This window comes from Pecten maximus, chromosome 17 (genome assembly GCF_902652985.1).
Source record: "Pecten maximus chromosome 17, xPecMax1.1, whole genome shotgun sequence".
NCBI lineage: Eukaryota > Metazoa > Mollusca > Bivalvia > Pectinida > Pectinidae > Pecten > Pecten maximus.
In genome coordinates, this window is record NC_047031.1 from 12,945,527 (window position 1) to 12,973,245 (window position 27,719).

Sequence of the window (27,719 nt, forward strand, 5' to 3'; positions counted from 1 at the left end):
TTCATATGGAATTTTCATGTTTAACAAGCTTCTATATTGTACGTGGCCTCCTACAAAAGAGTTCCATATTATCCAATAATAAGCCTATTGGGCAACACTTCAACTTTGATTTAAAGTACCATGTGAACTTATGGCAGACCAATGAAATCACGTTTGTTAGTATTTTAGCTTAACTTCAATAAATAATTATGACACCGTGCACAGCATTACAATACATGAGTGTATTGCTGTAACATACCAATATATATCTTGTCTTAAGGGCTTTTATTCACTGATTGGGGTCTTTTTGACTCGTTTTGTGAAGAAAATTGGTGAATTAGGAAGGATTTTGTCAGAAGTAAGATGCAAATTTTGGGAATATGGCTTAAATATGAAGTAATTTCGTTAGGGAATATGGGCCCCATGCATAGCCCTGACACCCTACCAAAACACTAGAGATTGGTCTGAAATGTTAGATAATATGCCTGATTTATAAAAAGATCTAAAAAAAACCTGTAGCCTTTATTTTTGTGTCTATTCTGAAGTCTGTTTTTGGCCATTTTCAGGAAGGACGATCAAAGACAAGATTCCTTGTCAATATAACCTTAGTAAAAAGATTGACCTACCGACCTTCCCTATATTTTTCTGGCATGATAAAGCAGAAACACATGCATTATTTCTTTAGGCCAAAGCGAGTTATGATAATCAGAGATTTTAAATTTTATGAATCCAATGTAGAGATCATAGAAATGTACAAAAAAGATATATTAGAGAATTTATAGATATCGAAGATACTTAAAAATGTTTAAAGTTTATAGACGAGGTAAATTGCTATTACCTTATTGGATTACTGGGGTATATCCACATGTCTGAAGTAAATACATTGTAAATACATTGTAAATACATGTATTTATTCAGAAAAAAAATATACCGCTGTTTCCTCCTTCAGATAAAAGAAGTGTAAAAGTACTTGAGCTGAAATTATTTGACATTGATCAAAGTTTATTGGCATGTTACAACTTCATTAACTGGCCATTGCGATCAAATGTTATCAAGTGACTTTTCTGGGCGCTTTTGGACCTCATTCCCAATTCAAAATTATTTCATCATTAAATCGAATTTTCATGATTTGCAGTTTATTCCCTAAAATTCCCTTCCCAATTCATAAATTTTCTTCCCTAAATGAGACAAAAAGGCCCTATCCCAAACCATTAATAAAGCACTAATAAACATTTAAAATGTTCAGTGAGTAAGTGACCACTTACTTGCAATTGGTGTTTATGATAAAAGGAAAGGATCTCGCAATAGGAGTGATATAAATATGATCGGTTTATATATAATTATAAACAAAGAATAACCAAATCAACTTGTATACTATTTATCTTTATATACTGTATTTGACCTAATAAGGGCGCCCCTACCTTTTTTCAAGGAAATAAATCTTTCACTGAGTGTCAAAATGGTGTCAAAATGGTGTTCAAAAGTAATAATTCATGTGAAATATTTTGCTACTTTATGTGTTCAATTTTCTTCAGCAAATTAAGTAACTGGAACACATGTTTTCGCCACATTTTGTGTATTCCTACAGGCTACAGATGACATGTCAGTGCAAAGAGCACCCAAAACTAAACACACATACACATACTAACTTACCATCTTTATTTGAAGATAAAGTAATGACTTCATTCTTGTTGATAAATAACTTTTGTTCAGAACAGAAAGCTAGTAAAAGACATTGTAAATCAATTATTAGGTCAAAGAAAACGATGTCTGATATGATCTGGGAAATCACCTGTTTCTATAAATAGAACACAAAAGAGTTCCATTTGAACATAAATGGTGGAACACGCGTTCTCTGGTGTAAAGATCAGCTGGCATGGTTTACAAGTTAACAGGAGTATTCAAGTGATGTTTAAGCTTAATATATGATAATGAATAGATATCTTCATCTGGAATATTTTTATGACTGAATATTTTACCGTTTCCACAACCTTGGGTATTCTGCTATAAGGTATAGTCTGTTTCATAAAACTTCAGAATAACTAATCTTAATAAGGGCGCCCCCACTGTCAATTACCCGCGCCCTGCGCCCTTATTAGGTCAAATACGGTACACAGATTTAATTACGGTACGATCTCAAATACTTCACACCTCATGTACACTTCACACCCCGGTGTACACAGATATTTTAATCACAATCTTGTACACCTCACACCCTGGTGTACACAGATAATTTAGTTACAATCTCCTACACTTCACACTCCGGTGTACACAGTTAATTTAATTACAATATTGTATACTTCACACCCTGGTGTACACAGATAATTTAATTACAATCCTGTACACCGGTGTACACAGATATTTTAATCACAATCTTGAATACTTCACACCACGGTGTACACAGATAATTTAATTACAATCCTGTACACTTCACACCTTGGTGTACACAGATAATTTAAGTACTATTTCCGTATTTCGTACATTTTGCAGCTCGTACACAGATGATGTAATGAATATCAAATTTGTACACTTCACACCTTGGCGTACATCTGCATGGCTGGTCATATCTCTGATGAGGATGACAGTGTAGTCATGGAAACATAAGGCTTAAAGATAAAATAATGGTTGTGATTTGCAAAAATATTCACATACTTACTTGCCAAGCTGAAGAAAATGTTATATAATTGTGACCTGTAAGCTGAATTCAATCAAATAAATTGCGGTGTTATTTCATCATAAATACATTGTATGTAATGAACAAAAAAATGAAATGGAAATTAAGATATAAAATTTTTGGACTTATATATCATGAAGAAATAAGTTATTAAATGGAAATTATGATATAAAATGATTGGACTTCTTTCAAAAAAATCAATCATTGGATGTTATATAGCTGTTGGTTGTAGAGGATTGTCTCCCTTTGACTAGTATGTTTCTCTAGTATAAAAAATATGGACTCCTGATTAATGAGATTTGTTATTACACTCAAAATGCAGGGAAAGGTATGGTTTTCCTTACAGTGGTTATAAACATTAATAAATGTATAAAGTTATTATGGGAAAATATGTTAATAATAACTTTATTTCAGAAATATTTCAGACTATATATAGCTAATGAAGATGTTCCAATACTTGTACTTGTTGTCAATAATACTATATGCTTGCAATTGTATGTCTGTATTGTGTATGTTTGTATATATATATATAAATATTTATATGATGTATTGATATAAAAACATTGTAATTTTGGTGAAACATTTCAGACAATATCTAGCTAATTCCTGACTGATGTTCCAATACTTGTACTTGTCTGATTATCTGTATGATGTATGTATATATTTATCATGTATTAATATAAAACATTGTAATTTTGATGAAATATTTCAGGGTTGCTCAGGTGAGATTGTTTTAATGGAGAATTGAAAATTAAAAAAATGTTCTCACTTTGTTTTGTGAGATTTGTCTGTATGTTTTAATTTAAAGTTTTAAGTTTATTTTAAATGTTAAATACGTTGACAATTACATTCTTAGATTTCACCATGATTATTTATTGAAACAAAAAATGGAATGGAAGATTTAAGGATACATGCTACCGTCTATAGATTACTTTGGAGTTATCTCCCTTATCCATTTTAATAAGCATAAAGAATCAGACTTCCATGATCAATGCATGTAATTAAACTCAGATATTATATCAGTTATTTCAGTCTACATAACCTTGTATTTCATGAAAATATTTTATTTGGTTGTCTAACTTTGGAGATTTTTGTATGCCACACTATGGATGTATTTCAGTAAGATTTTGATCTTGGATTAACAAGTATAAGGACTTCTATAGTAATGATTCTGTAAAAAGTTTTGACCATTTCTGTTCCACGTCCATTTCAGTCCTGGTGCCCGCTCTCCCCTTCAATTGGTTGCCAGGGCAATGGAAAAGTGAGTTTTTCATTTTTCTATTTTAACTCTTGTTGGTGGGGTGTCCAAACCATTATCATAATTGGAAAAAAATAACATAATAAGAGGGATATCATTATATCCAATAATTATTATAATAAGTTGAATCCACAGTAAATTTAATTATTGAATTTCTATTTAAAAATGGAAAAGAAATTTATCAATTTTGATGGTTCAGTTGAAGGGGAAATTTATATTTTTTGTCGATAAATTTAACTTTTGATAATGTAAATGATACATTGATGAAAATGGATTGGTACATAGAATCTAGTATCATGTTGTTATTGTGACATCAGTACTTGAAATGGATGTGTTTGATTGCAAAAATGTGTTTCCTTAATTTTGTGTTGTGCATGTGTTCTGTTGTATAGTTAACATGTGTTATTGCAGCCAAACTTTCTAATTAAGACAAACAGACTTAAAACAAATTTTTGCTTCTTGCAAAATCAGTCAAAATCCCCCAAATTGACTTATGGAATTTGTTTGAACCCTTTCACCCCTATGAACTATATTGGACTTCCAATGATGAATGAACTGTAGAGTCCACTGAAGTTTCTTAGGGTTGAAAGGGTTTAAACAAATTTTGGATATAGATGTATCTACCCCTAAATTTGATGACTTTGTGGTTTTGAATGATATTGGATCTCACTGGACATTGTACATGATCTTTTATCTGGTACACGAGTGACATATAGTGACAATATCCCGTTCTATTTGAAAATGGAAAAAAAAAATTCGGGGAGATTTTAGTTTCTGTGAACAGTTAGGTAAGTGATAGTTACCTATATGGTATATATCTACTGACAAAGGGCATTTTATGTGGGATCTTTTGGATAATATTAAGTCTTTCCCCATTTGAAATATTTCATATAGAAGCCTACTACAGCTTGTTCCCAAAATTTCAAGTTTCACTTGAAAATTGTCTTGCCAATTCACCATTTTCCCCAAAAGGCCCTGTTACAACTGGTGAAGAAAAGAGCTGTGGACTTAGGTTAGAATTTCAATTGAAAATATTCCAACAAAATAATTTAAGTAAATTTTATTAAAGATTTCATTACCAGTATTATAAATCGTAATATTTCACCAGAGTAGTTATTGAAATATCTAGTAGGATAGCATTTCATAGGCTGCTGGCTGAGACGTTAAAACTCTGGTGAGTTAGATTGGAGTAATTTCATCAAAATCCTATACTTACCAACTTTTCGGAATTTCCTTGGGGGGGGGGATCCGGATTGCTCAGTATAAAATTGAATGCCTAAGAAAAGTACATATATAGAACTCTTTTTGACGTGGTTTTTCCTTAAAGGGACATATTTTAGGCAACTCATTCTTGTTGACTTATTGGTTTGAGAAAATAAGAAAATAAATCCGATAATTTACATCTGAATTCAAGTTAAAATATCGGGTTTGTCCCTCTGAAATAAGGAATGGTAGCTGAGATTGACACCAACAGTAGACCGGCAGCCATCGGTGGCCTGGAATCTGGTCTGGCTGCCAGAATGTCCAGACCAGCAGCCTTGTGTGGGCTGGGCAGCCAACATTTTCAGCCAAATGTATGAATATTTCAAAAATTTCATTTTCCAAAACTTTTTAGATAACTCCATGGTGTAAGATTTAATATGTTTTGTTATGCTTAGAAAGAACCAGAACGCAGGAAACTGCATCTAGAATACAAATTTGTCCACAGGAATATCGTTGGGGGTTTGAGGGACATCCCCCTGATCTCCCTAGAGATACTACACTTTTCAAAATCTGGTAACCGGTTGGTCTGTCAAGGTGATGAAGTTAGTGTCAACTCCTTGGTAGGAAGCTTGAAGAACATAATATAACTTAATATTTACATTGAAACTGTCTTTATTTGATAAAATTACATTTATTCTTATGTGTCTAAGTAGAAAAATTACATACAAATATAAATTATTTGACATTTTACTTAACAAACTTAAAATTATGATAATGATTCAAATAGAAAGAGATTAATACACAGTTTATTGAAAACTTCTATATATATTGTCTGAAAGTGGAAATGGATGATATGGAATTCTGGCGTTGTCTAGAAAATGATTGATTTTGGAGATGTGCGTCCATTTGGTCAAAGATGGCTGGTATTTGAATATGTAAGCTGGTGCGTTACGTCACGTATGTATAAGATTTTGCAAATTTTGGTCCGAGACATAAGAGACTTTTTCAGAAACCTTGAAATTTTCTACCCATACCTGTTGATTGCCAAATCCTTGTCCATGTGTAGAGCAAGAATCTTCCTCTAAGTTGCGGAGAAATGTTGTGTTGTTAGAAGCCTGAAGCGTCGCTGTGTTACAATACCTATATATATATATGTATGTGTAGACAGCTATTACGTCACATGTAGAGACGTGTACATTCCCGTATCAAAGACAACCTCCTCCCCACCCTACAATCACCAAACTCATCAACATCATACCTGTACAATTTCTGTGACTCTCAACAAACTTCACCAGAAAAGAAAGTAGGTACCCGATGGCCCTGTTTCCGTGGCAACACAAGACCTGTCGAACCTATGAGCATGCGAGCGGCCATTGCTGACGTTATTGGTGAGGCTGATGCCTAAGACATGCTCTCTCGAGCTCGTTCTTTTTTTTGTATGTAAAAAAAATCTATGAACACACAGTGGTGGCCATTGGGATAAAGTTGAGTCCGTGTAAGGCTAGTGCGTTAAGACATTGATTTCTGACTCTCTAGGTATATGTGGGTCCAATGTGTCACTTGTGCCATACCAATGGGTATTCTATTGAAATTTGTATAGGCCCAGAGGACTGGCATCTATATTGCTAGCATTTTACAAAAAAACAAACATTTTATGAGTACAAATTTCATGAAGTTTCATGTATCATTAATATGTATTGTTGTTGTTGAGATTCTGCTTGGAACTGTAGAAATTGCATGGTTTTATCATCCCAATTTAATGTTTTTTATCCCTAAATTTCATTATTGACTTTTTATCCAAATTGTGTTGGCTTTATTATTGTTAGACCGTAATGACTAAAATGTATTTTTAGAAAGCCTTCCTAAATTCTTGGTTATATAATTTTGGGTAATGAATGTTCGGGAAGAATTTCAGGATTTCGAAGACAATCTTGTATTTTCTTGTTTGATATATACATTTTGTAAAATTTCTATGTTTTCAGCATAGATATTGAAAAATAAACTTCCGAATCACATTCCAAAATATTCTGTGTTCTATAGAACTTGTCGCGTTTGTTTGTTGGTACAGTTGAATACCAGTTCTCTATGGCTGTTTATGTAACAATAATAAATGTTCTTTATACACAACATACAGGGAGATATTATTGATTTTTGTAAACTTTGTATATATATATATATATATATAGACAAACAATTGATTAATAAATCAACAAGTTTTATTATTTCCAGTGTATCATATTTGTCAGATTTAGAAACGTGTCCTATATTAATGTTACAGTGTACTGGATTGAGGATGTTGTCTCGTGCTTGGCTTTATCATGCTGTCTCCTCCTTATAGAGAAGGGCACCATATAGAAAGAATGGTCCCTATTAAACAAGCTGTACTAAAAGTCAATGTTAATTCCCAGTGAAAAAAAATCCTGATTTAAAAATCTTTCTGAAAATTTTAATGAGATTTCAAGTAAAATAAAGGGTAAAAATCCTCAAATTTGGCTCTAAAGCTTATATTCCTGGTGTAAATTGGTTGTGATGAACATTCCCTTACCAAGAACTATGCTAGGAGGCAGAGAATTTCTCTGCTTTCAGAGTATGTGTTTACCATGATTTTGTATGATTGTCTTATTGAAAATATAAACAGTGTCCTCTTTGCTTGGATTCTGATCATGATGACTATATACAAATGTGGAAGTATCTGTATAATAATGAAAGTGTTCATCTGTGCCACTGAGTCGGAGATCAAAAAATATTCTTATGTTTGTTTAATAAAGAATCGTTTTAAACATTTTGATTTCAATATATCCTTAAATTCTTCAAAATCAATACCCTGCTTGCTTTTCATAATTTATAATGGTAAGTTGTTTACGATTCAATTGAAATTGAGGAGAAATACTTGGATGTATGTAAAACCATAAATATATCCCCGTCCACAAATAAGCCCTCCCCCGACTCACACACACACAATTAAGCCCATACACAAATAGGAAGGTGGCTTATTTTAGAATAAATTGGGTAAAAATTATACATGAAGGAAGTGGGCCTATTTGAGGATAACTAAGGTAAACTTTCAATCAAAGGGGAGGAGGTTAGATACAGTGAACTTTTACTCTAGGTGAGGGGGCTATTTGAGGATAGATACAATAAACTTCCACTTTAGGTGAGGGGGCCTTTTTAGGATAAATACAATAAAATTTACTTTAGGTGAGGGGGCTATTTGAGGATAGATACAATAAACTTCCACTTTAGGTGAGGGGGCCTTTTTAGGATAAATACAATAAAATTTACTTTAGGTGAGGGGGCTATTTGAGGATAAATTCATCAAACTTTTACTTTAGGTTAGGGGTCTATTTGAGGATAAATTAATTGAACATTTACTTTTGGTGAGGGGGGTCTATTTGAGGATAAATACTGTAAAATTTTATGCTGGGGAGAGGGCTTAATTGAGATAAATACAATGAGCTTTTATACTAGGGAGTGAGCTTTTTTGAGGATAAATATAGCAAACTTTCACACATGGAGAAGGGGCTTTGAGGATAAGTTCAGTCTAGTTTGACCAGTAATATGTGAATTGATTCAGTCAATTATTCATCAAATTTTAGAATGTTAAAATTATAATTGTATGTTTAAATACATTTTGACTCTGTGAAGAAGTAAATAAATTTAAGAATATACACAACAAATTGTACATGATATGATCTAATTGATTGACATAGACAAACCCTATGCCACTATATCAATATCTAGTCCGTTAAGAGAATAAAGGAAAATATTTTCAAATATTGTCATTTTGTTTCTACTTACCATGTATGATTTTCTGAGGAATTTTTGCAGATACTGATAATGAATTAATCTTCTCTGTCACATGACAGTGGTGGTATATACCAAATCCTCTCTGTCCATCTTCTACTGTTTGGTACAAATGTCATGGACTCTGCTGTAGACAAAGAAGCAGACTAGCGTATCTGCCATGAAAATAGTCACAGGAGATATCTAGTCTAGACGAACGTAAACATAAGCAACATGTTCATGGTGTTTTCAACAGATATGAATGATGTTTTTTTGTAATATTGTAGAGTTTATTGTGTAATGCAACTAATTTCATCAAAACCTGAAACGAAATGGTACACACTTTTGTATAAACTACAAAAACATTATCTATATTTTAAAATGTGATAATGAAATTAAGATATATTTTAAAACATTTTAAACAATATGTATGAGTGTTAAATATCCAATTTTTTAAAAATTATTTTTTTTGTATTTATTTCTGATTTTTTTTTTATATTTAAAAAAAATAAATCTACAGGTCCTAACAACCTATTCTTTGTTTATTGATATATATATCAAGGGGATGTAACTCATGTGGTTTATGAGTTATGTCCCTTGAATAATTGCTGATTTAGTAAATCTTTTCATATATTTATTTCCTGATGGTAATGAGTAGACTTATTTAAAGCATGCGTTAAGCTTGTACATGTTGATGGAGAAATGAATATTTTATTTCCATGTAAAAATATCCTTTAACCAAGTCTGTTAGATTGATATTGTTTACAAGTTACAAAGTGTCTGGCTCTTCTTCTAAGAACACTTTCTAATGACTTTTAAAACCATTGTCAGGTTCAAACTTTCTTTCTCCTATGGTCAAAATTGTTGAGAATACCCTTAGTTTATATAGACTATATATAGCTCGATGGGGAATGCGAGACTACCTTAGCTGTTAATAGGATGTTAAACAAAAAATAAACCAAACCAAACCAAACTATCCGAAACTGAAGGGTGATGGATTATGGATTTATAAAATTCAAGATGGCTGTCTGATGGCCATTTTGTTTCATTGAACATAAAACTAGCTAATATGGTTGACCAAGGAGAGTGTACATTTCAAATATGAGAAGGGTCTATCTAGCTTGTAATTTCTGAGCAATAAGATAGCCCTTATATGTCAAAATCTAAGATGGCCACCCATTGGCCATTTCTTTTTTCGGATTAGACTCGAAATTGAACATGAAAAAAAGATTATAAGCTGTATGGTTTGAAAATGTTTATAGCAATTTGTTTATGTATCATTATAAAGTTGTTTTGTGCCTTATTAGTCAACAGTCAAAATCGTTTCTCAAGAGGTTGCCACCAATGCCAGGAACTCGTTCCTGAGGCCTGTAGAAAATATTTAATTTACACTACTTTATGATAGAGAGTTGGTAACAAAAACTTCTGTCCTAAGTGTCTTTGCTTGTTATATACAAATGTACAGTAAATCATATCTACAAAAAAAACTACCACAACATCAAATACCACGGAGCTTGATTTAAACTCTAGTTTTGTTGAAAAACAAAAAAAAAGTGACAGAATTTATTGTTATATAAAAGTTTATACTGAAGGTGGAGGTAATTTATACTGAAGATGGGGGTCATTGATATTGAAGGTGGGGGTCATTGAAACTGCAGGTGGGGGGAGGGGGGGGGGTCATTTATACTGAAGGTGGGGGGATAATTTATACTGAAGGTGGTGGTGGTGGGGGGGGGGGAGCAGTTATCCTGAAGATCGGGGTCATTTAAGATGTTTGATTTATAAACCAAACTTAACGACGTATTGTATTCCTTGTCTGATAAATTGATGCATGTTTTATAAAATTGACCTTTAATGTAGACAAAACATCGCTAATGATTTTGTTAGCACACCTAGTCCGAAGGACCAAGGTGAGCTTATGCCATACTGTGGTGTCCGTCGTCTGTCGGTCAACAATTGAGTTCTTCTTCATAACCGCTGATTGGAATTAAACAATTTTTTACTGGTAGCATCGTTATTGGGTGGAGATTCAAAATTGTACAAATCAAGGGGCTGAACCCCCCCCCCCCCATGGGTCAGGTCTGGGGCCAAAAGTGGTCAATTTAGCTAAATTGATTAAAATGACTTCTCTGAAACTAAGCAATAGATATCGCTCATATGTGAATGGTAACATCTCTTTGAGGTGGGGATTCCAAATTGTATAAATGTTGAGTCTGAACCCTCCCCCCAGTGGGCTGAGGAGCGGGGCCAAAAGAGGTCAATTTGTATAAACAGCTTCCTCTCTGAAACTAAGCAGGGAATATCTCTTACATTTGTGCAGTAGCATGGTTATGGGATGGGGATTCAAAATTGTACAAACGTGGGGCTGGCCCCCCCATGGGGCTGAGGGATGGGGCCAAAAGGGGTCAATTTGGCTAAATTGATATGAAAGACTTCTTTTCTGTGAACAAGCCACAAGCCACGGATATTACTCATATATTTCCGGTAGCATCATTATGCTACCTTAAATATATCAGCCCCTCTCCCCGGATATACTCGTATTTGACTGATAGCATCCCTCATTCATGGATTAAAGCAATTTTGGGCATAAAACCTCACATTTTTAGAATTACAATGAAACCAATGTACATGTACCCATATAAAATGCTTATGATATATCGACATAGCAAGACGGGCAACACATATACTTATGCATCATTCTTGTTTCATTTCTCATGAAACCAGGTGAGCAATACAGGCCCTCTTGGCCTCTTGTTGATTTTATACTCATCACTATTATTATTGTATTTGAAAGCAAAACAAGTTGAAAGTGATTTTAAAAGGATTTTTTCAGACAAGTCCAGGCAACACCATTTTCAAAATTTTGATGAACTCCATTAAATTATGTAAAAGATAAAAAAAAATAACATTAGCAAAAATTTCAGTCAGTACCACAGGTAAATCATGAGTCAAGACTCAAATATCCGAGTCCCAAAATAACGATAAACAGATCTAAATTGTTGTGATAATCATTTGTGTATTTATTTTGTATCACTTAAAAACACTTCTTTTTCCTTTATATTTCAAAACAGGAAATGTTGTGATTTCTGGATTACTGTGATATTTATGTCTATATGCACTATATTTCGTTTAATTATCATTATGATTAATTATTATTATGATGAGCTATATCTGTACTGATGGCCTTTGTATGTTTACATCATACAGATGAGGTCCTTACTGTCAAACACTGCCTTGTACATTATTTTGCTACTTATGTTTTTGTACACGGTGACCTGCTTACATCCATAATGATGTGATCGAGCCAAACCTTATGATAATGTTTGTGTCAGAAGCTGATGATGATTCATTCTCCATGGAAGTGTATTTAAATACCATATACTTTCAATAAATACATACATATATATATATGTATATATAGATCTTATCCTGGTCTCCAATGGGAAGATTTCTTTCCATTTTCGGATTGCAAATCAATTGGTCACGGTAACCATGGCATCGAAACCGATTGAACCAATGGTATAATCGGCTACTGGGTGTTTTAACAGCATAATGATATATGTCTGGCCAGGAAAAGGCTGGGGAATGTCATGGCTTTGTTGTGGTGTGGAGGGGGCCTAAGGTACACCTCTATACATACACATACACCCAGACGGAATGACCTTATCTAGGCCAACTCAGCTAGGTCACCATGTCTGGGTCATTCCCCTTCTTTGGGGCTCCCCACGGGGGATTCCAAAATAAATACAAACATCCCCAGCAAAATAAAACAAGAGGTGTGGATGTAAAAATTTAAATAAATTTATTAATGAAATCATCAGGGTAGAATAAAAACAAGTATTAGTGAATTAAACAGATAGACTTTGGGTTGATGTTTAAAAAAATAAAGATGCAGAATTTTACTTTGAACCTTGCAAAACTAATGTAAGAGACAGAAGAAGAAAATGATATGTTTATGGATGAAACAAGTGTTGTGATGAAAATACAAAACAGAAATTAATAATTAAAAAGATGTAGACATCATTTTCAGTTTAAAAGAAACAAAGTGTGGCAGATTTAACTAGTAAATAATGATAACTACCAAAGTAGAGAACAGTAGAGTTAAGTAATAAAGACAGAAAATAAAATAAGTGACAACAGAATACATTTTAATTAATGTAATTGAATTTAGAATTATGAAAATATATAAATATAATTGCAATATATGTAAAAATACATGTGATTGATTAAAAAAACAATGTATAAAAATAGATAGTAAGTGATGAAAGTATAAAACAAAAAATACAATGTTACATGGGAAATACAATGAAAACATAAACAAATACAGTGTAACAAGAGGAATACATTGAAAACATAAACAAAGACAATGTTACATGGGAAATACAATGAAAACATACACAAAGACAGTGTAACAAAGAAATTTGTTAAAAAACATCAACAAGTACTATGGAACAAAGAAAAGTTACAATAAAATAGAGAAAAAATCAAACAAATGCAGTGTAAGAAAAATAGAAAAAAAGGAATTTAAAACATTTTGAGAGACATACTAGTTATAGTACACTGGCAACAAATGGCCAAGAAGTCAATATAAGTTACGATGAGGACTTCGCGTATTATCCTTTTTCTACTTTCGACTCCTGAGTCCTGAGTTCTAAACACTATAAAGCCTGGAGTCATTATCTTTATTTACCACATCGACTTATAATTATTATTTATATTATTATTTCATGGTAAATACTCAAATGTGATTGGTCGAAAAATTCTTTTCATTCTTCTATGAAAGAAATTCCGAGAATGGCGCGAAAAATGTGACGTCACAATACGACAATTGACGTTGCGTATTGATTTGAGAAAAAGAATCCCATTTAAAACCAGTAAAATTGTACATAAAACATGTTTTAAATTAGAAAATCATTTTCAAAAATTAATTATAAGCGTTGATGTCAATCATTTTTTAGTTGCTAAAGTGGTGTGATTATGAGGGGCTTCAAGCTAAAATGATGTTGACCAATATTTAGGATCACGGTGTTCAAGTATGTTAAATCTTGAAATCTTAGAATAATAAGGCATAGAGTGATGAACTTGTAGTAATTAGCTAATTAACATCAGGTTTATGAAATATAAGCCAATGGTATATTGTGTGTTTTGTGAGGGTTTCGTTAGGATTCTGTGTGGATGTTTTGTCCTGCCGATTTGTTTCTGTGTTTTGCGAGGGTTCCACTGGGAGTTTTATACAGTAGCGGTCAGACTCTGCTACAGGTGATGCTGAAGAGTGTAATATGTCTGGGATTGGTGAATATCGATTGTCCATCGTATGTTGTAAGATAGAGTTTATGTAATGGCTGGATCAATGGTTACAGTCTACACCAGACATTCTAGGCACCATCTAGGCTAATATTGAATCTACTTTTTATACTGCCGCGGCTGTTTTTTCCCCTGGATGAAATACATTTACTTAAGTTAGCCATTTTGCACTGTAACAAAATTAAAGTTCAGTCATTTGAACTCTTAATGGGTTTTTTTCATTAAAGGCAAGCTGAACCTTTCTATAAAGGCCACCTGTGTATAAAACATGTATATAAAGGCTAAATTTATATAAAACATGTATATAAAGACCACCTGTATTTAAAACCTGTATATAAAGGCCAACTTTATATAAAACCTGTCTATAAAGGCCAACTTTATATAAAACCTGTCTATAAAGGCCACCTGTATATAAAACATGAATATAAAGGCCAACTTTATATAAAACCTGTCTATAAAGGCCACCTGTATATAAACATGAATATAAAGGTCAACTTTATATAAAACCTGTCTTTAAAGGCCACCTGTATATAAAACCTGTCTTTAAAGGACACCTGTATATAAAACCTGTGTTTAAAGGCCATCTGTATATAAAACCTGTCTTTAAAAGCCACCTGTAAACGAAACCTGTCTTTAAAGGACACCTGTATATAAAACCTGTCTTTAAAGGCCACCTGTATATTAAATCTGTATATAAAGGCCACCTGTATATAAAACCTGTCTTTTAAGGCCACCTGTATATTAAACCTGTCTTTAAAGGACACCTGTATATAAAACCTGTCTTTAAAAGCCACCTGTATATTAAACCTGTCTTTAAAGGCCATCTGTATATTAAACATGTATATAAAGGACACCTGTATATAAAACCTGTCTTTAAAAGCCACCTGTAAACGAAACCTGTCTTTAATGGCCACCTGTATATTAAACCTGTCTTTAAAGGCCACCTGTATATTAAATCTGTATATAAAGGCCACCTGTATATTAAACCTGTCTTTAAAGGCCACCTGTATATTAAACATGAATATAAAGGCCAACTTTATATAAAACCTGTCTATAAAGGCCACCTGTATATAAAACATGAATATAAAGGCTAACTTTATATAAAACCTGTCTTTAAAGGCCACCTGTATATAAAACCTGTCTTTAAAGGACACCTGTATATAAAACCTGTCTTTAAAGGCCACCTGTATATAAAACCTGTCTTTAAAGGACACCTGTATATAAAACCTGTCTTTAAAGGCCAACTGTATATTAAACCTGTCTTTAAAGGCCACCTGTATATAAAACCTGTCTTTAAAGGACACCTGTATATAAAACCTGTCTTTAAAGGCCATCTGTATATAAAACCTGTCTTTAAAAGCCACCTGTAAACGAAACCTGTCTTTAAAGGCCACCTGTATATTAAACCTGTCTTTAAAGGCCACCTGTATATTAAACCTGTCTTTAAAGGCCACCTGTATATAAAACCTGTCTTTAAAGGCCACCTGTATATAAAACATGTATATAAAGGTCACATGTATATATCAGAAACTTGTCTATAAAAGCTACCTTTATATACCAGAAACCTTTCTATAAAGGCCACATGTATGTATCGGAAACTTGTCTATAAAAGCTACCTTTATATACCAGAAACCTGTCTATAAAGGCCACATGTATGTATCAAAAGCTTGTCTATAAAAGCTACCTTTATATACCAGAAACCTGTCTATAAAGGCCACATGTATGTATCAGAAACCTGTCTATAAAGGCCACATGTATATTCCAGAAACCTGTCTTTAAAGGCCACCTGTATATAAAACATGTATATAAAGGTCACATGTATATACCAGAAACCTGTCTATAAAGGCCACATGTATGTATCAGAAACCTGTCTATAAAGGCCACATGTATAATATACCAGAAACCTGTCTTTAAAGGCCACCTGTATATAAAACATGTATATAAAGGTCACATGTATATATCAGAAACTTGTCTATAAAAGCTACCTTTATATACCAGAAACCTGTCTAAAAGGCCACGTGTATGTATCAGAAACTTGTCTATAAAAGCTACCTTTATATACCAGAAACCTGTCTATAAAGGCCACATGTATGTATCAGAAACTTGTCTATAAAAGCTACCTTTATATACCAGAAACCTGTCTATAAAGGCCACATGTATGTATCAGAAACTTGTCTATAAAAGCTACCTTTATATACCAGAAACCTGTCTATAAAGGCCACATGTATGTATCAGAAACCTGTTAATAAAGGCCACATGTATATACCAGAAACCTGTCTATAAAGGCCACATGTATGTATCAGAAACCTGTCTATAAAGGCCACATGTATGTATTGGAAACCTTCCTATAGAGATCAAATTGATATGTATCACAAAAAGCTGAATATAAAAAACCTGATTATACATGACACCTATATATAAATAGCAAAAATCTATTAAAATGTCTCCTGTTTTGGATCCCAATGTAAAAGATCCACATCAGATATTCCAATGATTTGACACATTCCATATTCTATTTCTCTTTATTTCAGATCACTGGATGGTCGACTACAGGTTTCACATCGGAAGGGTCTCCCTCACGTGATCTACTGTCGTTTATGGCGATGGCCTGACCTACAGAACCATCAGGAACTTAAGGCCATTGAGCAGTGCGAGTACGCCTTTTACCTCAAGAGGGACGAAGTGTGTGTCAATCCCTATCATTATGTGAGGGTGGAGGCCCCAGGTAATATATCACAGCTAAAGGTCAAGGTCATCAATTCTAAATGTCAAGGCTACTATTACAATAGGCTGTAATTGATGTATCCTGATTTTAGCCATATTGTGAAAGGTCATTTAAAGGTCATGTATCTGACCCATTTGTCAAAGGTCTTTTAGATGCCTTGTAAATGGCCATAGTGTCAAAGGTCATTTAGAGGTCATGTATCTGACCCTTACTGTCAGTTATTTAGGGGTCGTGAATCAGGCCATAATGTCAATGATCATTTACGGTTTGTGTATCTGGCCATAGTGACAAAGGTCATTTAGAGGTCATGTATTTGGCCATATATTCAAAAGTCAGAATAGGTCATGTATATGTCTGGTCAGACAAATATTGATTAGATTTGACATGCATGCCGGGAATAGTTATGCTATAACTCACTTATTAAAACCTGGAACATTTCAAGTTTCCTTGACATAAAAAGATCAAATAATTTGCAAATTTGGAAAATTTAACATCATTTCGCTGCAATCTTTTAAGTTATTTTATAGCTTATATATATTTTACATATTGTATCCTTTTTATGGCAGAGCTGCCCTTTATGTTGGTATAAAATTGTCACCCTTGATAGATTATATAATTTTTCCCTTTTATAGCCCGTTCTCTCCCCTATGATGATAGATTATGTAATTGTCCCTTTTTGTAGCCAGTTATCTCCCCTATTTTGATAGATTATATAATTGCCCCTTTTATAGTCAGTTCTCTCCACTGTGATGATAGATTATATAATTGTCCCATTTTATAGCCAGTTCTCTCCCCTATATAATTGTCCCCTTTTGTAGCCAGTTCTCTCCCCTATATAATTGTCCCCTTTTATAGCCAGTTCTCTCCCCTATATAATTGTCCCCTTTTGTAGCCAGTTCTCTCCCCTGTGTTGATAGATTATATAATTTTCCCCTTTTATAGCCAGTTCTCTCCCCTATGATGATAGATTATGTAATTGTCCCTTTTTGTAGCCAGTTATCTCCCCTATTTTGATAAATTATATAATTGCCCCTTTTATAGTCAGTTCTCTCCACTGTGATGATAGATTATATAATTGTCCCATTTTATAGCCAGTTCTCTCCCCTATATAATTGTCCCCTTTTGTAGCCAGTTCTCTCCCCTATATAATTGTCCCATTTTATAGCCAGTTCTCTCCCCTATATAATTGTCCCCTTTTGTAGCCAGTTCTCTCCCCTGTGTTGATAGATTATATAATTTTCCCCTTTTATAGCCAGTTCTCTCCCCTGTGTTGATAGATTATATAATTGTCCCTTTTTGTAGCCAGTTATCTCCCCTATTTTGATAAATTATATAATTGCCCCTTTTATAGTCAGTTCTCTCCACTGTGATGATAGATTATATAATTGTCCCATTTTATAGCCAGTTCTCTCCCCTATATAATTGTCCCCTTTTATAGCCAGTTCTCTCCCCTGTGTTGATAGATTATATAATTGTCCCTTTTATCGCCAGTTCTCTCCCCGTGATGATAAATTATATAATTGTCCCTTTTATAGCCAGTTCTCTCCCCTATATAATTGTCCCTTTTATAGTCAGTTCTCTCCCCGTGATGATAGATTATATAATTGTCCCTTTTATAGTCAGTTCTCTCCCCGTGATGATAAATTATATAATTGTCCCTTTTATCGCCAGTTCTCTCCCCTGTGTTGATAGATTATATAAGTGTCCCTTTTATAGTCAGTTCTCTCCCCGTGATGATAAATTATATAATTGTCCCTTTTATCGCCAGTTCTCTCCCCTGTGTTGATAAATTATATAATTGTCCCCTTTTATAGCCAGTTCTCTCCCCTGTATTGATAAATTATATAATTGTCCCTTTTTTCGCCAGTGCTTCCCCCTGTGTTGGTCCCTCGCCACACGGAGGTTCCAGACAAACTTCCACAGCTTGAGGACTATGATGCCATGACAGTGCCTGGCAACACAGATTTTCCGACTGGTAGCAATGAAATGTTCAATATACCAGGTAATTATCTCCCTTTATTTCAAATTTTTATTTCTCAAAATGACAATCAACTGTGTAACACATTCAATGTACAAATAATTATCTCCCTTGATTTTAAGGTGCCATTCCACAAGGGACCCTTGTATATGTTAATGTATCATGTAAATATTTCCCTTCATTTGCAGGTGTCACTTTATTGAATATTTAACAAATAGGAGGTTGATTCTCCCTTTAAAGTAAATGTGTCACTCATTGAAACAATAAAACATGTGGTTATCTTTGATATGAAGGTGTCACTCCACAAAATATCTACAAACAAATCAAGTAGTCAGTATGTCTGTTGTTTATTGTCCTTCTGTGTGAACTTTTCTTCTGCTCTGTGACTTTATGATTTGGACATAAATATTAGTCATTTCTATGGATTTGATCAATCTAGATCAAGTAAAACTGTTATAGGGAGAAATTTAATATGGTGAAATGAATCTTTGTTGCTGGCTACGTTTTGGGGAGAGCATCTCCCTATCATATGGCCATTACTTGTGAACACAAAGTTTTATGACTTCACTATGATAGGGTTCAGTATTGATGTAAAGTAAAACTTTCCTCAGAGGAATATTAATTGAGGATATATTTAAGTATTAATGTATAGTAAAACTTTTCTTGGTGGAAAATTAATGGGGAGATATCTTATGTATTAATGAATAGTAAAACTTTCCTGAGAGGAAATTAATGAAGAAACTTCCCAAGGAATCTACATGGGTGGTCTTGCATGCATAAATTATTGTAAGAGTTGATTACTTTGGGGAAATGGTGGCATGAACATCTTTAATTACATATAGAACATGTAATTATCAATCCTGATATTCATGAGTTTGCATTGATGAATATTCATGAGGAATCCAAAGTAAGTGCTGCAAATATATATTTTAGGATATTATTTCTTGTTATCCAAGTTATTGGCACATTGAATATAAACTGCACATGAATATTCATCAAGTTTATGATATTTAGGATTAAATCATAAATATTCATCTTTATGAGAATGATATGAATATTAACTTCATCATTGAATATTAATGAGACAGGGTTACAGAGAAATCAAGTGTCAAGAATATAGTGACATAATAGACTTAGTAATCATATAGACGAGGAATATGGATTTTTTTTCTGGGAATAGAGAATCAAGGTAGATGTATTAGCTGAGAGCTTCTACACACACTACACCAGACAGAACTATCAGCTTGTCCAGCTCCGCTAGCTTTACTTTGATTTTTTCACCGGGAATTTCTTGATAACAACTTTATTAATTCTACAAAAATCAGAATTACAAAATATATATTGTTAGATTAAAGTTGAATAGTGTGAAGATAAATGATATTGAATATATTAGTTGTTGACTTTGTGAGATTTATGGGGGTAGATTAAGTAAGGAAGTTGGTTGTAGACTGATGTAGGTATCTGTGGCAGTGTGTCTGGGCTGTGTGTACATGTGTGTCTGGCTGTACATAGAATATAGATTTTTGTGTTGTTATGCAAGGCAGTGTGTAGACTGTCGGAAGGATCCATGTGTGTTGTGTACATGCGGAGGTGACCGTGACTTTAGTTGCTGATAGTCACGCTTAAGGACCCCCAGTGGAGATCACATGGCCCCCCCTCTGGACAGATGGGGCCCTGTACCTATGACCAGTGTGTGCCCCCTGAGGCTGTCTGGCTCAGCCTAGAATGCAGTAGGGGAAGGAAGTTTGTGTAGACACCTGTCGTCGCTACCTGTACTGTTACACTGGTGATATACGTCCTCAACTTCAGTATACTGCAACCATACTGACTCTGACACCAGTGTATACTGAGACAGTACTGATATTGGACAGGAGCATATACTGAAACGGTGCTGATTGTGAACAGCAGCATATACTGAAACTATACTGGTTGTGGACATGATCATATGCTGAAACTATACTGGTTGTGAACATGAGCATATGCTGAAACTATACTGATTGTGAACAACAGCATATACTGAAACTGTACTGGTTGGTGACAGGAGCATATGCTGAAACTGTGCTGGTTGTTGACAGCATTATATACTGAAATATTACAGAATATGGATAGCATTTTGTACTGAAATATTACAGAATATGGATATCATTTTGTACTGAAATATTACTGAATGTGCCCAGCAGCATATACTAAAACAGTACTGATACATTGTGAAAATCTAGCTTATATCTCACACCTGTCTTGTAAACAACAGCATATAGTGATGACCTTCTGATTTTTCCTGGACTTCAGCCTATACTGCCCCTCAGCGTATACTGCCCCTGGACATCAGTGTGTACTGAACTATTATAATACTGGAGTGCTGATTGGCTGCAGACAGAAGTGTATATAGGTGTGGACTGCTCTAGTTGTGACCTTGTAACTCCTAACTGAGTCTTCACACTCCTAGCCAGTAACTAACTTCAAACCAGAGGAGTATACATACTCCCTTACTCAAACTTGTTGAAAGTTTTTGTCCCAAGAGCTCACTACCCCCGGATTATAAGGGGCTCTTGCCCCTAGGACTTTAAACACTACCCCCAGAATCCCTAGAACTTGCTACCTTTGGACTTGTTGAGGGCTCGACACTCGGGACAAAATGCATTGTGGGTCCGTAATTGACTGGGGGTGAGGATGATGGCGATACATTGTCCACACCTGGCCAGGGACCCCAGCAATATGCCTCTGTGTGTCCACGTGTGCAGTAGTACCAGTGGTAAGCCTCATCTGTGGTTGGGAGGGTGAGGGTGAGGGGTGTTTGAGGGTGGGGACTTGTATCTGTGATTGGGAGGGTGAGGGGTGTTTGAGTGTATGGACTTGTATCTGTGATTGGAAGGGTGAGGGGTGTTTGAGGATATGGACTTGTATCTGTGATTGGGAGGGTGAGGGGTGTTTGAGTGTATGGACTTGTATCTGTGATTGGAAGGGTGAGGGGTGTTTGAGGATATGGACTTGTATCTGTGATTGGGAGGGTGAGGGGTGTTTGAGTGTATGGACTTGTATCTGTGATTGGAAGGGTGAGGGGTGTTTGAGGATATGGACTTGTATCTGTGATTGGAAGGGTGAGGGGTGTTTGAGGATATGGACTTGTATCTGTGATTGGGAGGGTGAGGGGTGTTTGAGGGTGTGGACTTGTATCTGTGATTGGGAGGGTGAGGGGTGTTTGAGGTTGGGGACTTGTGTCTGTGGTTGGGAGGGTGAGGGGTGTTTGAGGTCGGGGACTTGTATCTGTGGTTGGGAGGGTGAGGGGTGTTTGAGGGTGGGGACTTGTATCTGTGATTGGGAGGGTGAGGGGTGTTTGAGGGTGTGGACTTGTATCTGTGATTGGGAGGGTGAGGGGTGTTTGAGGGTGGGGACTTGTATCTGTGATTGGGAGGGTGAGGAGTGTTTGAGGGTGGGGACTTGTGTCTGTGGTTGGGAGGGTGAGGAGTGTTTGAGGGTGGGGACTTGTATTTGTGGTTGGGAGGGTGAGGAGTGTTTGAGGGTGGGGACTTGTGTCTGTGGTTGGGTGGGTGAGGAGTGTTTGAGGATGGGGACTTGTGTCTGTGATTGGGAGGGTTAGGGGTGTTTGAGGGTATGGACTTGTGTCTGTGGTTGGGAGGGTTAGGGGTGTTTGAGGGTGGGGACTTGTGTCTGTGGTTGGGAGGGTGAGGAGTGTTTGAGGGTGGGGACTTGTGTCTGTGGTTGGGAGGGTGAGGAGTGTTTGAGGGTATGGACTTGTGTCTGTGGTTGGGAGGGTTAGGGGTGTTTGAGGGTGGGGACTTGTGTCTGTGGTTGGGTGGGTGAGGGGTGTTTTAGGGTGTGGAGTTTTATATTGGAGGGATTTGAAAATGCTATATGTGCAATAGTGCAAGGATCCGTTGTCTCTTGGCCATTGTCCATCATCTGTCATCTTTCAAACTTGAACCTTCTAACATGAAACTGTAAGCTACAATATAATAGTTTTTAGCCGGGAGTTACCTGGGTGAGGGTACAATAGCATTTCCTTTTTAGATGATATTGACCATTTCTCAAGGTCACAGTTCCAGATGACCCAGTGACCTGATATATAGTTTGCCAGCAGGGAGCTTTGATGGAATGCAATAAAATGTTCTCATATAAATGTATAACAAGCTTTAGTGAATCATTTACCTCTGACCGCACTCAAAGTATCTTGGCCCTAGTTACCTAGGATAGAGTACAATGATATTTCCTCATATTAACGACCTTGACTTTCCTACTTAGTTCAAAGGGGTCAAATAAGGTGATAATATCTTGTATAAAGTTAAGCTGATCACCAAAGCCTGAATGGGGATGATGTTGATAAATAGAAATTTGGGTGTAGAACAAATAAGGACTCTTGTATGTTGAGGTGATACACTTACATTGGAATATTGGTCTCCATGTATATCCCTGCCCCTCGAGACTTAATCACACATTCAAATCAGTTGAAATCAAAATCTTTAAATGATAGAAATATTGGGAATGATAGAGATATACACACTCATGCTGTACAAGTGATCCCTTGGTTTTTGTTCGAAGTCTATATGTCAGTATGTAGTCTTGGGGTCCTAACCCTTTCACCGCTACTGACCATATTGGACTTCAAATGATTGATGAATGGCAGAGTCCACTAAAGTTTCTCAGGGTTGAAAGGGCTAAGCAGGGTTATTTTTATCCCCAGCGAAACGCGTTTGCGGGGGATATTAAATTGGGCTCCGTCCGTCCGTCCGTCTGTCCAAGATTCTTTTCCGGGCTATAACTCCATAACCGTTCGACGCAGCTCCTTGCAACTTTCTGTATATATCAGACTAGTGCCCTAGTTGTGCCTTTTGCTATTGCGGACCTTCCATTTTTTGTATTTTTTTCTGTCACCATGGAAACTTAGTCAAAAATACCAAATTACTGTTTCCTTTTGTTTCCAGGCTATAACTCCATAACCGTTCGACGCAGCTCCTTGCAACTTTCTGTATATATCAGACTAGTGCCCTAGTTGTGCCTTTTGCTATTGCGGACCTTCCATTTTCGGTATTTTTTCTGTCACCATGGAAACTTAGTCAAAAATACCAAATAACTGTTTCCTTTTGTTTCCGGGCTATAACTCCATAACCGTTCAACGCAGCTCCTTGAAACTTTCTGTATATATCAGACTAGTGCCCTAGTTGTGCCTTTTGCTATTGTGGACTTTCCATTTTCGGTATTTTTTCTGTCACCATGGAAACGTAATCAAAAATACCAAATTACTGTTTCCTTTTGTTTCCGGGCTATAACTCCATAACCGTTCAACGTAGCTCCTTGAAACTTTCTGTATATATCAGGCTAGTGCCCTAGTTGTGCCTTTTGCTATTGGGGACCTTCCATTTTCGGTATTTTTTTCTGTCACCATGTTGCTATTGCGGACCTTCCATTCTGTCACCATGGAGACTTAATGAAAAATACACAATTACTTTTTCCTTAATAACTCTTACTTTGAGCTTGATATATACATGTATTTGGGTTTTCATACCAACTGCGGGGCGCGGGGGATAATGCCAAGCTTTGCGGCTCCTTGTTTACTTTTAACCCATTTATATTGATCTCCAATTAATTTGGTACAAATCATCATTGAAATTGACTGATAATATGAAATTGTCCCAACAGTTAATCCTGAATGTGTGATTGCTTGAACTCATTCTACATTCATGTGGAATGAGAGATTTATAAATCATAGTACATTTTGAAAACTTCAATGAGGTTTTAGCAAAAACAGTCTGTATGAATTCCTCATCTTGCCTTCAAAGTTATCCTTGTCTCTATGACACCTCCTTCAAATTTAAATTCTGCCTTTTTCTGTACTCTTGCAATCGCCTTTTTTCCGACGTCATGCGTCGTAAACAATTTACCTTTTCAAATTCTTCTCAGTTACCAACAGGCCCAGATCCCTGATATTGGGTTTGTAGCATACTGGGATGAAGGGCTACCAATTTTGTTCAAATGGATGACCTTAACTTTCATTCAAGGTCACTGGGATAAAGTATGCTACAATTTTTAAACGTCTTCTTGATAACCAAAAGGCCCAGAAACCCAATATTATGTCTGTAGCATGCTACGATGAAGGGCTACCAATTTTGTTCAAATGGATGACTTTAACCTTCATTCAAGGTCACAGGGGTCAAATATGCTACAATCTTTAAACGACCTCTTCTTGATAACCAAAAGGCCCTGAGACCCAATACTAGGTGTGTAGCATGCTTGGATTAAGGGCTACACAAAGTTTGTTCAAATTGATGACCTTGACCTTCATTCAAGGTCATATGGGTCAAATATGCTAAATTATTTTCAGGATTGATATAGATGAAAGGTCAAGATTATATGGTAAAAATTGAAGGTCACAAGGGTCAAATTTACTATGTTCTGAATTGTGAAAAATTAAAGAAAGCCATTAAGAGGGAAATATCATTTGGATTGCAACCATTTCCTGTAGATCTGTGGTTCAGGTTTAAAATCAAAAAGAAAGAAAATATTATCTTCATTGAGAATGATTGATCACAAAATATTGTATCATTGAAATGATACAAGGTGTCACTTGCTGCAAGGTCAAGGTCATCAATGAAAGTCACCAAGGTTAACTAAGGCTGGGAATTTCCTAAATAGAAAATAGAAGATGAAGTGACCATATTGGATTTATAATGCCTGATGAATTAGCAATGTTCCAAGGTCAAAGGTCAAAAGTCCTAAAGCCCAACTTGTATGTAGCCAACAATGTCATAATTAATATATAGCAGTATTGTATAAATTGACCTCCAAGTCTCCTTTTAAAGCTTTAAGGTCCAAGTCAATGGTCACTCTGACCTACATTTTGACGCTGACCTACATTTGTTCTACATTAAAAAATTAGTTTGACCGGTTTCCATTTCCTACACATTAAGTAAGTGTTCATACTTGTGGAATGGGAAAACCTAAGTGAGGCTGTGTGTCATGTACCAAAAGTAGGTAACTCTGATATACATTTTGACCTTTGACCTACATCAAAGAAAAATTGTGTAGGCCTCGTCTCCTGCACTACTTCTTATTGGACTTCTGATACTGCCTACTAAAGTTAATGATATTCCTCAATTTATCCTAATTCATCATTCCTCAGTTTATCCTCATTCATCATTCCTCAGTTTATCCTAATTCATCATTCCTCAGTTTATCCTAATTCATACTACCAAATGCAGGTATTGAATTTTTGAATACTGTGGGTCTGTCAAAGAATTAATTCCTATATAAATTCATTCTTCAAATTTGCATTCTTGGCATAAATTCATAACTGATGGCGGAATGTAATTCACCAAATTGTCTTGTTAATATTTTCTCTCTAGAGGGATTTTCTTGACATGAAAGAAATTTGTTCAATGTCAGTATCTTAACATTAAAGGAACATTTTCAGTATCTTAATATTAAAGGAATATGTTCAGTATCTTTACATTAAAGGAATATGTTCAGTATCTGAACATTAAAGGAACATGTTCAGTATCTTCTTAACATTAAAGGAACATGTTCAGTATCTTCTTTACATTAAAGGAACATGTTCAGTAACTTAACAGTAAAAGTTTAACGAATATGCTCAGTATGGGATGTAGTTAAGCCTGCCACATATTGAGCTTGAGCCTTTTGTCGCACTTTGTCTGTGGTTGTGTGTCGTCTGTTGGTAAATTATACATTTTCGACTTTTCAATAGCCAAAACCCAGATGCCTTATATTGGGCATTTAGCATGTTGGTGGTTGAAGGGGCTAAGAAGTTTGTTCAAACAAATAACCTTGACCTTCATTCAAGTCCTGCAAGCTCAAATATGCTGAAATCTTTTAAATTTCTTCTTTTGGAGAACCAACAGACTTAGAAACCTGATATTTGACCTGTAGCATGCTGGGGTGAATACATTGACCTCAAATCCAATGTCACTGGAATCAAATCTGATAAAATATATTAAAACTCAGCTGACTGTTAAGGCCCATGGGTCTCTTGTTCAAATGGCATTCAGGAAGTGAAATCTCTGATTGTTTCATATTTGATACTTAAAACAAAAGTAGAATACTTCTAATTGGTTCTGGCAGTATTTTCAAGAAATACAAAAGTGTCTGCTGGTTCAGCTGGTCCAAGTTGTTATGAGGTGAAATTGCAACAGGATTCCAATAGCTATGAAAAGGGTGATTATTGGTTTAAAGTCATCGATAATGAATTGCTTATAAAACACAGTGAATTGAATGAACAACTTCAAAAACATAGGGACTAGAACATAGGTATGTAATTTGTGGAAATGGTGGTATTGATGGAAGTCCAATAAATCATCGTTTTAATACCAACTGTTGGAGAGGTGACAATTAATCATAGTATACCAATTCAAGTGAACGTAAGAAAAAAGTAATTCTGCATCCTTCATCAGGAAGTTGTATAACCATAGCTTTTTAAAATTGGTCACATTCCTGAAAATTACATGACTACCATCAGTAACCTTCTAGGAATGCAGTTACCTAGAAAAAGTAATTCTGTCTTCCTATTTCCTGTCATTATGTACTACTTGATTTACTCCGTTACCGGTATTTCAATCCCTTGTGCACGGCACCTATGAGTGGCATTGCCACTGATTTTATGCCAGGTAGCTATAAAAAGTCAGAATACCGGCGATTACCCAATCATTTACCAGATTTTTGTCACCACTTAAGATTCTTTTAATAAAACTTAAAGCTGCGCAAGATTAAGAGTTTTATTGACTCGGATGAGCTGATTTGTGGTGAAAAGTTCATTCCATTTGGATTTTAGATGTCAAATTTTAACATC

General features: G+C 35.2%; 1 protein-coding gene across 2 annotated transcripts in view; it reads left to right on the top strand.

The window, feature by feature from the left end:
- LOC117314947 (mothers against decapentaplegic homolog 3-like) overlaps window positions 1–27,719 on the top strand; it is a 48,212-nt gene that overhangs the window by 5,498 nt on the left and 14,995 nt on the right. Inside the window, exons 2-4 of one of the 2 annotated variants that reach the window (XM_033869053.1) lie at window positions 3,867–3,914; window positions 16,733–16,926; window positions 18,794–18,928. In XM_033869053.1, coding sequence (XP_033724944.1) covers window positions 3,867–3,914; window positions 16,733–16,926; window positions 18,794–18,928 — 377 coding nt within the window. The remainder of the gene's footprint in view (window positions 1–3,866; window positions 3,915–16,732; window positions 16,927–18,793; window positions 18,929–27,719) is intronic. The other variant, XM_033869054.1, reaches the window with a different exon arrangement.